The 10,778-nt window shown below is 59.8% G+C and overlaps 1 protein-coding gene across 2 annotated transcripts in view; it reads right to left on the bottom strand.

Moving 5' to 3' along the window:
- Positions 1 to 6,212: 6,212 nt before the first annotated feature.
- The window catches only part of SEPTIN9 (septin 9), a 154,541-nt gene continuing 149,975 nt past the window's right edge, over positions 6,213 to 10,778 (bottom strand). For both annotated transcript variants that reach the window (XM_021680960.1, XM_021680961.2), the window contains 2 exons: positions 9,467 to 9,518; positions 6,213 to 8,333 (listed from right to left, as the gene is read on the bottom strand). In XM_021680960.1, the coding sequence (XP_021536635.1) occupies positions 8,198 to 8,333; positions 9,467 to 9,518 (188 nt within the window). In that variant the 3' untranslated portion in view covers positions 6,213 to 8,197. The remainder of the gene's footprint in view (positions 8,334 to 9,466; positions 9,519 to 10,778) is intronic.

Raw genomic sequence — 10,778 nt, 5'->3', positions numbered from 1 at the left:
GGTGATGGTGGTGGTGATGGTGATGATGATGATGGTGGTGATGATGGTGGTGGTGATGATGGTGATGATGATGGTGGTGATGATGATGATGGTGGTGATGATGGTGATGATGATGGTCGTGGTGATGATGCTGATGATGATGGTGGTGATGATGATGTTGGTGATGCTGATGGTGGTGATGGTGGTGGTGATGATGGTGGTGATGGTGGTTGTCTTCATCTGCTTGGGCAGATATGACAAAATACCATGGACTGGGTGGCTTAAACAACAGGAATTTATTCCTTACACTTCTGGAGACCAGGGAGTCTACGATCAAGGTGCTGACAGGCAGATTCTGCTCCTGGTGAGAGCTGGTTCTGTGGCTTGTAGACAGCTGCCTTCTCACTGCTCAAATGGCCTCTCCTCAGTGTGTGCACATGCAGAGAGAGCTATCTTGTCTCTTCTTATAAAGCATGAATCACATCCTGAAGAAACCTAATCCCCTGCCAAAGACCCCACCTCCAATTTCCATCACATTGGGGGTAGGCTCCGACATATGAATTTGGGAGGGACACTGATTGCAGTCCCAAACCAGTGGGCTCTCTTGACCCCGTGTGTTTCCCTGTATCATGTGCTATGGGGGCATGCGTGTTCGCTGGCGTGCTCACCTGTGTGCACGCAGACCACACTTCCTGCTCTGAGACCACAGGCAGCCCGGCGCAATGAGACTGAATACGGCTGTGTTCCAGCCCCGCTCCTCCTGGGGGGGGTGGCGGCAGAGGAAGGGCTGTCCAAAGCAGCTCCCAGAGCACAAGGCACTCAGAGGAGGAACCCGGGGAGCCAGGCCTCCGCCACCACCCTGCTGCATGACCTGTCTCCTCACCCGGGCAGTGGAGCCGGCAGCCCTGGATGTGCCTTCTCCAAAGGCATCACTTGAGTGGGAATCTCTGTAAACCTTGAAGTGCGGGACAAACATCAGGGCCCTCTGTTCCCGGAAAGGACTTTTCTCTCCCCTACCTACCCCCAGCTGCCCTGGGGAGCTGAAGCTCCAAACAGGACCCTGAGAAGGGGAGGTGAGGTCAGGTGGGGGGCTGTGCCTCGGCTGCCAAATAGACAGTGAAGACCCAAAGATGCCACTGAGCCCCTGTAATGACTGGCCCCCTTGAGTTAATCTGGTTGCAAATCCCGAGACTCAGCAACCCCCTCCCCAGGCCACGTCCACACCCCCCACAGCTCACCAACTGGGAGGCACTGCTGGTCCTCCCCCCCCCCCCCACCCAGCGTTCAAAGCCCTACTTGCAGCTGGCTGAAGGGCACAATTTTCTCTTCTCTTGGCAGAGACCCCCTTGCAGCCCCAGGGCCCCTTTCTCCAGCGGGAGATGCAGGTATGCACCCTTTTCTCTTTGCCACGCTAGAACATGCTGGAACCACATCTTCCACCGTGAGACCAGCCTGTCCCAGACCCAGTGGGCCTGAGACACAGACAGGCTTTTTAAAAATATTTATTTTTAAAACTGTGGTAAAATAGACATCACATAAAATTTACCATTTTAGCCTTTTTTAAATGTACAGTTCGGGGGCATTAAGCACATTCACACTGTTGTGCAGCCGCCGCCGCCGCCATCCACCTCCAGAACATTCTCTTTTCTTAAACTGAAGCTCTGTCCCCAGAAACATTCACTCCCGTCCCCCTGCCCCAACTCCTGGCACGAAAGGACGTTCTGAGGGCGGGATGTCTGGGAGCCACCGGGCCAGGGGCAGCCCCTGGGGCCGCGCATCCCCCAGCCCCCTCGCGGGGCTCCAGGCAGGGTGCAGAGGCTGGTTCTGAGTGGTGCCCACCCTGGCCTGGCTGGTAAAGCCGCCCCTGGGGGTCTCCTGAGTGCTGCAGCTCCAGTCTCAGCTCTGCCCGCGTGGGTCCTCGGTGCCTCCCCCACGTGATCCCTCCATGTGGCTGTTTCTTTCAGGGGACTTGTATTTCTTCGTGGGACAGGCTCCAGTGAAGTCATAATCAGGGAGATGGAGGTGCCATGGCAGCTCTCCACGTGCCAGGACTGACAGATCAGCCTGATGCTGGTGTCCCTGGCACCCGAGGAGGGGGAGGAGGGAGGAGGGAGGAGGGGGGAGGGGGAGAGGAGGAGGGAGGAGGGGGAGGAGGGGCAGGAGGGGGAAGAGGGGAGGGGGAGGAGGAAGGAGGGGGATGAGGGAGAGGGCATTGTGGGAAACGGGCAACCGTTCCCTGGCACAACACTCTCCAAGTAATTAGTTTTTAAACCCGGCAGACAGTTCAAGACCCACTCACTCTGGGCAGCTTTAATCATTCATAGTCCCTCTTTATTCTCATTATTTACAGCCGACAGGAAGGAAGATGCTCTCTCCCTGGGCTCTGGGCATCCACTCAGCTGCACTCTTCTATTGGGATCCACGGCTTGCCCGGGAAATGGCGGCTGAGAGGCGGCCCAGGACTCTCCAGGGACCTGCGGAGGGCTGGCCAGGGGCCCCGCCTGGAGGACTTGGGGCATCAGTGTCCTGGGGGGGGGGCACCAGGCAGGGGCGCAGTGGGAGAGTGGCTGGGGCTCACACAGGCGGGAGAAAGGAGGGTGGTGGGGCCAGCCTTGCAGGGGTGCGGGGAGGGGCTTGGCTTGGGGTAGACTCAGCCCGGCTGGCCTCCCCACCCCCTCTGCCGCTTCCAGCCTCTGGCCTCCTGGTCCCCTCCAACTCCATGCTCCCCCCGACTCAGGCCTTCACACAAAGGAAGCCCCGTCTGATGCCTACCCCATCATGGGCCAGGTCCCCCATTATACGACCTTCCAGGCCTGGACCCTCTCCCTCGGCACTTACCTCGATGGACGATGACCACAGGGCTGTTCGTACCTTCCTGTCTCTCCTGAAGCTGAGGGACTGGTCAGGGTCACCTCGGCCCATGAGTGACCCAGGGCAGGGCCAGGGACCATTGCATCCACCCCTCCATTCCCCACCCACCCCCTCTAGCTTCTGGGGCGTCTCAATATGTGATCGACGAGGGGTGACCTGCTGGGGTCTCCCTGGCGGACCCATTCAAGAGATGCCCAGCTGCCTACTTGAATCTACGTGGAAAAGCACCTCAGAAATGAGCATTTCGGTAATAGGGTCACAGCAGTGTTCTGTGCAGTGAGCCCTGAGCTCCGTGACACCGTCACATGTGAGACTCTGATGGTTGACTTCACAAGGATGCTTCGCCCACCCACATGCCAAACCGCAGTAACGAGAGCCTCGATGGAACCGGGCAGGAGGAGGAAGGACGGGTCAACACAATCCTGGGGTCCCTCCTGGCTCTGGGTCTACACAGTCCCTTTCAGCGTGGGCTTCTGAACCATTTCCAGTAGCTTCTGCAACCAGGCACCTCCCTCATCTGTGAGGAGGACGGAAGGCTTGCACCCCTCTGGCCCTCTGGGCGCAGCCCACAGACGGGGGTGAAAACGTAGCAATCCTCACTTAGTAAGACAGGTGTACGGGATGGACTAACGTACCGCCATTAAAATCCTGTTTTCCAAGAAAACACAATTAAGTGGGAAAACCCTCACTGAGAGGAAGTGAAAACGCGGGTTACAAAAGGATGTGCTCGATCTGCGCTCAGCTTTGGAAAGACAAACAACAAAGTTTGCCGATGCATTTAAAAGCGCTTCTTTATCTCCCATACAGTAGCCGGTTGACTGGCAATGGTGGGTTTCTGGGTTCGCTGTTAGGGTTGTTGTTTTCTGGCTTTTCTGTTTTTCACACTTTCTACAGGAAGCAGGTGTGACTAATACCATCAGAGAAAAGCCAGGGCATCTTACTTTCTGGAAAGGCCAGCGCCCTCAGAGTGGGGGCAGGGCTGGGGTCTACAGCCAGCCTGGATCAGCAGAGGGAACCACAGCCTCCCTGGGACTCTCCAAGGACAGGCTCCCAGGTTTGGGCTCCTCACGGTGACATTTTCATCAGTGACTGACCCATGTGCTGGCATTAGGCCAGCGTCCCTGACACAGCTGGGTCGGGTTCCCCGGGCCCCTCCTGCCTGGGCCTTGGGGCAGTGCACACATCTGGAAAGTGTTCTAGGTGCCAAGGCAGGAAATGCATCTGGTCTGCTGAGTCCCAATTTTCACCGTCCTAGACAGCCGAGCTGGGCCCAACCTACTTGGAGGGCTGTCCCCCTTCTCCTTCCTCAGGGGGAGGGGGAGAGCAGGGAGAAGGGAGAAGGGGAGGGCCAGGGACCTCTGCAAGGTGGTCCCTGAGACAGGATGCCTCCAAATCCCTCAGCTGTGCACACTGGGGTCTGGCCCAGAAGTCTGCATGGCTCTCACCCTCCCTCCTGCCCCCCAACTTCCTCTCCTCAGCGCCCCTAAAACCGTATCAAGCAGGATACAAAGCAAAGCCCAGGAACCACGATGATAATGACGCCAGCCCCCACCAGAGTTGGCACTAGGGAGGAGGATGGTGGGCTTTTCATTTCCTGGTGGGGTATTTTTTTTTTTTTCTGGCATTTTCCACATTCCACATTGCCTACTTTGTTACTTTGGTAGTCAGAAAGTAGTGTTTAACAATGAGGAGGGCACATCCATAAATATAGATCTGAAAGGAGACCCCCCCAGTCAGCTGATTTCCATCTGGCTTCTCCCCCAGGTGGAGGCCACCTGCCATGGATCCTCACCGGATGCAACGACACACACAAGGCAGGGTCTGGAAAAGCATCCCACCCCAAATTGCCTGTTGTAATCATTTTCCCGGCTTGTTCAAACCCTGCAGCCCAGAGCAGGGAAGGCATGAGCACAGGACACCTGGTCACCACAGCCCCTCGGGACATCCCACCCCCACACAGGTGTTCAGAGCCAGCATGACTCTATGGCTTGTCCTTGGGGCCTCCTGCTCACCCCCAGGATGTCTTGGCAACAGCCCAGCCCAGACCTCGCAGCTCCGTAGGAGCCCCTTGGGCCAAGGAGTCCACGACCAGGACCCTGAGCAGTGGGAGAAGGGTCAGGGTGGTGTGGGGTCTACAAAGGGTGAGCAACTTGTCCGGCTCACCCAGGACCTTCCCAGTTTTAGGGCTGGAAGTCCCAGATCCCTGGAAACCCCACATGTGCAGGCAGACCGGAACAGGTGGTCACCCAGATCTATAGGGGATCTGCTTGCTTGGGTGGGGGACGAGCCCCCATCACCACAGGCATTCCCTGGTTGCCCTTGGATGGGCAGAGCTGGTGTCCTGGTCGCCGCCAGGCTGGCGCGTGAGGGACCAGCAGCGCCAGGGACAGGGAGACGGCCAGACACGGTAAGTAAGCCCCCGGGGGGAAGGAGCCAGATTCTAGAACGGAGATCAAGGCTTGGAGCCCGTGTTGGGCCCTGGAGAGGGTCAGGCCCAGAGAGAGCAGCTTCCGGACGCGGGTGTCCAGCAGGGGCGAAAATGGGGAGTTTCAGTCTGGAGGAGGGAGGGGGAGCTTCAGAGCTGGAGGAGTCCTGAGATGATGACCCCGCAGCCCCCACCCCTGGGCTGACCCTGTCCTCCTCCTGTACCCCCAGCAGACGTCGGCAGCGGGGGGCACCTCAGAATCCAGGAAGCAGATGGTCCACGTGGCCACTGCCCATTGATTCATTTGGACACGAAACCCATTTACTTTCTGCAGAACGAGCCAACCTGCCCGACGGAAGGGCTGGGGCGGCCCGAGGGGCTACAGTAATCCTCTACAGTAATCCAGCTGGTCCGTGGCAGAGCAAACCTTGAACCCTCACCATCTGAGCCCCGCTGCAGGGCCCTCTGCGGCCGCCTCATCCCTGAGACCCAGTGATGGGGGGTGGTAGGGGATGCCCTGGGTTAAACAGCACCCACCCCCCAAATTCATGTCCTCTCAGAACCTCAGGACGTGGCCTTACTTGGAAACAGCGTCTTTGCAGATGTAATTAAGGATGAGATGAGGCCATCCTGAAGATGGGCCCCAAATCCAAAGGGAGTGCCTTACAAGAGACCTGTTTCTCATCTGCAAGGACAGAGGGGGGCACAGCGCAGGCCAGGGAAAGGACAGCCCGCCGGCACCTCGATCTCGGACTTGGGGCCTCCGGAAGCGGGACGGAATGGATTTCTGTTGTGCGGTGGTGTGTCATGCACAGCAAAGGGCTCGGCCCCGAGCGCCCGCGGGGAAGTGCAGAGACACGCGCCCCCGGCAGCCTCCACTCGGGGCCACCGTCTCAGCTCCTGACCAGCTCCTGGGGTTCGATCTGGTAGGGCGAGATTCAAGAAGAGAAACTTTATTTCTGACAATACAGGAACGAAAGCCGCTTGCGGTGCCTCCGGGGGGAAGCCTGGCCCCTGGCTTTCCACGTACACGCGGGTTTCTGAAGCCCCCGAACGCAGCGCCCCAGCACGAGGTTCAGCAGTCCCCAGAACCGCGGCGACAGCGGCTTCCTCCCCAAGGAGAATCGCGCCTCTGGGGTCCCGGAGGGGAGCACGTCCCCCCGCCACGTTCGCGTTCGGACATTTATTTCAGGAAATACAGTTTCAACACTTTGTTATTTATACAAAAAGACGAATTTCTCAGGAGGCACAGAGCAAAAGGCCACTGTGGGACAGAAGCCAGTGAAAAGTCACGATCTGTCACGATCTGGCTACAGAGAAGGAAAGCGGGTCCGTCCCGCCCGGGGGGCTGCCCCGCGCCCTCACCCCTCCGCTGAAGCTGGAGGTGTCCTTCGAAATCTTGGTTTTGGCAAAAACGTGGCAAGTCGGCAAGTCAATGGTTTCGCTAAGGGGTCCTTCCTGTCTCCGGTGGGGAGTGAGCACGCAATGCAAGGACATCGTACACACACACACACACGCACACACCCTGCACAGGCCTGTCTGCATCCCCTTCCTCCCGCTGCTTGCAGACAGACGTGTACCTCCCCTGTGTCTAATCTCAGGACCTGCGCCAGCCCCCTGGCTCTCCAGAAGGCAGGGAGAAGCACCCGCCGCCTGCCGTGCGCGGCTCGGACGGCCCCAGCTGCTCTCCCCGTGGAGACACAGGGTGAGGGAGCGGGAGCGACCGGCCGAGCCCTGCTCGTAAAACCCCAGGCTGCAGCCCAATGAGGGGCCATGCACACCTGCCTCCTGACCTCTCCCTCTTTGGGGGGGTCTTTACGATGGGCTCTGGGGTGCAGGAGCCCAGGCACATTTAGGGCAACAAAAAGCTCCCGGGGTCAAGGTCAGCAAGGCCTGGGCCAAGAAGGCTGAATGTGTACCTGGGGTGGAGCATCTTAGGCCAAAGAGATTTCTAAACAGACAGACGGACGGACAGAAACACACTCTCCCAGTCACATGGGACGGTGCAGGGCAGGCCCTGGGGTCACATGGGCGGCTCTGAACAGGCCCGGCCCCATATAGCACCCCCTTTTCCTGCACAGTCGCCTCTTCCTCCCTCAGCTCCTCCACCAGATTCACCTGCTTGGACCTTCCCCCAAAGCATGGGGGTGGGCTGGAGTGGGGTGCATCTTTTTCCTTCCTTTGCATGCTCAATCAAATCCTGGGGGGGGGGGGAGGCGATGGAGAGATGAAGACACACCTCCCTCTCTCCGACTTGTCCCCAGTTCCCAGTGCCGGTGGCGGGGACAGCGGGGACAGCGGGGGAGAGAAGGCTGGCTCGTGGACGGATGATAAAGGCACTTTCTGCTCCAGGACGGGTTCGCGGGCGGGCGGCAGGCGATGCACCTCCCGGTGTCTAAGCAATTGGCAACCTGCATCTCATGGAATTAACTATTCTCCCCGGGGGGGGGTGGCAAAGGTGGGGGCTCTCTGAGTTACGGGTCTAGGCCATGTAGAGAAGGGGCAGGAAGGGGCTCCGGGGAGGCCAGGCCAGCTCCCCTGCACAAGCCTGCCTCACTCAGAGGCTGGGGCCGAGGGCGACCCAGAGCTGTGCCTGCAGTTGAGGGGGCGGTTGGGGGCTGGCACCGAAGCCACGGGTCTCCTCCTGCCCCTCCTGGCCGTGGCCCAGCCTCTCGCAGACCTCGGGGACGGCCAGAGGGATGGCCTCCTGCCCGAGGCCCCACCCGGTCCAGGCCCCACAGTCAGCGGCTAAGAATGCACATACTCAGGAGGGCACACGTGATCTTGTTACTTGGTGGCGTGTAAAGGGGCAGAGAACGATGACAAGTGAGAAAATTATATAAAATAAAATGGGGCATGTGGGTGGGCCTGGGGGTGGTGCTGGAAAGGACTGGGGGGCAGGGTCCCGGGGGCAGGGTGGGTCTACATCTCCTGGGCTTCGGGCCCCTTCTCCTCGACGCCGTTGGACATGGCATTGCTGCCTTCGTGCAGACGCTTCACCCGGTAGGCTTCGAAGTGGATGCTGCTGGTGATGTCCTTGATGTTCTGCATGTGCGTCCTGGGGGGACACAGGGAGGTCGCGGATGCTGATCCCGCTGGCTCGGACCCAGGACTCCCACTGCCTGCCCCCCTTGCACCCCATGCCCCCTGCTTGGCTTTCAGGGGGCCCCCGGGAGGGCTTGTAAGGCCCAGCGAGCCAGCCCAGGCCTGGGTATGGCAGGGGTGTGGGGCCGTCTCCATGGTGACCCAGACCTTCTCCGAACAGCTCTGTTCTAACACACGTGTCCCCTCTGTCTGTGTCAAGCCTGTGGCCAGTGCAAGGGTAGGGGCTGGGTGCACAGAGGGGACAGCACCAGCATGTCCTTGCTGCCATCGAGAAGCACCAGGCCAGTGGCCAGTGGGGGACCACCGGTCCTGGGGCTACGGCCTGAGCTAGAGTGTTAGGTGACCCTACCAGTCCTGTGCTCAAGTTCTCCCTCCCTCGCAGCCCAGCAGGGGAGACTGGAAAGGGGGGTGGGAAGGCCTTGTGGTGAGCATCTTTTGCAGCCAGGCTCTCCAACACGGTGGGGTCACTCCCACAAGCCACACTCCACTTCCTAACCTAGAGGCCCCAAGAGACGGCCTTGTCCCTCCACTGGACTTCACGCCTAGGATGCATCTGCCTACTGACTGAGAAGCTGGGAGCCTCTGGTGCCATGAGGAGCCCCTACTGTCTCCAATTACCTGCCCAGGCCCAGGCACCTGGCACCCTCTCTAATGGCTTAAGGATGGCCACTCCTTGCCTGGGCTCAAGGAAAACCAAGGAGAAGCCTTAGCTAGGTCAGAGCGGTGGAGTCAGAAGACACTGGGATGAGTGTGGGGGACACCACCCCCATGCCCAGCACAAAAGACCCCCTGGGGCCCTGACTCTAATGGACTCACGCTGCGGTGATCAGAACCCGACCCCTTCCCCGACCCCTTCCCCAACCCCTTCCCATCCCCCTCCCATCGGGTTCTCTCCCACAGATTAAGAAGGCTCTTTACTTCCTGCTTCATTTCCACGGAGGTGTTTTAGACAATGGGCTTCTGAGGTCTTCCTGGGGGAGGATGGGCCAGCTGCTGACCGGGACCTCTGCCTGCTCCCCCAGTGCCCACGCTTCTGATTTAGGGCCCTCTCGGGGCCAAGGCCGACACCCCACAGCCCTCTCTCACCTGATAAGGAGGTCCCGAAGGTAGGCAAACTCACAGTGGGTGGTGTTCTCAACTGAGGAGAGGAGACAAAAGGAGCTTTAAGGTCACTTGAAGCCCCTCCCCCCAGTAGTTCTGGTGTCAAGAGGACCCAGGGCAGGTGGGCTGGTGGGGGCAGGAGTCACCGCCCCACAGGGGAGCCCTGGGCACCCACAGGCACGCAGGCCTGACCAGGCGCCCACCCTCCGGAGGGGTCCGGTCTAATGGGGCCATCGCTGGGGACCAGGGGGGTCTCCTGGGAAGAGCAGCATGTCCCAGGGGACCCTGAAAGCAGGGGTTGGCGGGGGCAATGAAACAAGGCAGGGACCGAAGGTGGCATTTCAAGAACCTGTGCCCTGCTGGGCGTTCTCCCACATGTGTCACCATTTACATCGAGCTCAGGAACCCTACATTCCCGGCCACACACACACGTCCAAAGCACGGGCTGCAGGGCAGGGGTTAGCTCTGGGGACGTGGGAAGACGGGGCAGGCAGGGGCCCCCATGTGCCCCCAGGTCCCCTTGAGCGGCACCCTGGTGGTGGCTTGGGGCCGGAGCTGGTGGCAGTCTCCCTGTTCACTTTAAGGCTCTGCTGTGTGACTCCTGTGCATAATTACCACGTACGTGCAGACCCTTTCACGGGCGGCAAGCGGCGCCATCTGCACTGAGGCGGGCGGGCACAGAGGTCGAATGGAGAGGCGTCAGGTGCAGGGTGCCTGCACGTTTAACCCCCACACCCGAGACACCACTATGGCTCCTCTTCTGTGATCTCAGGGAGTCGGGGCTCAGAACGCAGGGAATGAGACTGTCCCCCCCCACGCCCCCCCATAAGCTGGCAGGCAGGGCTGGCGAGAGAAAGCCCCAGTGCCTCCACCTTGCCGAGCCCTGGGGCGCTCCTGATTTTATTCCAGCTGCGGCTTGCCTGGGTTCCGCCCTCCACGCCCCTGGTCCTCCTCCCACATCCCCACCCACACGGGCGGGGCCCGCACTAGAACCTTCTGTGGACGGACTCTCACGTAGCATTGCTACCTGACGTGGAGAAGCGGTGAGAGCCGGCAGGAAGAACAGAGCCCTGCTGCTTTTCCTGGCCTGGGGTGACTTATCCCGGCCTCTCTGATCCTCGGTTTCCTCTTCTGTAAAGTGGGGCTCAAATGTCACCCAACTCTCAGGACGCAAGAGGACTCGATGAGTTAGTTAACTGTGCTTTCTTACACCCCACCCTCCTCCTGAAGACGCCAGGTAGTTTCCGAGGAGGAACCATCTCAGGATGGCGCACACCAAGTGGGGGGAAAGATCAAA

The sequence above is a fragment of the Neomonachus schauinslandi genome, chromosome 15, assembly GCF_002201575.2.
Source record: "Neomonachus schauinslandi chromosome 15, ASM220157v2, whole genome shotgun sequence".
NCBI classification, from domain to species: Eukaryota; Metazoa; Chordata; class Mammalia; order Carnivora; family Phocidae; genus Neomonachus; species Neomonachus schauinslandi.
This window is presented reverse-complemented; position numbering and strand designations above follow the sequence as displayed.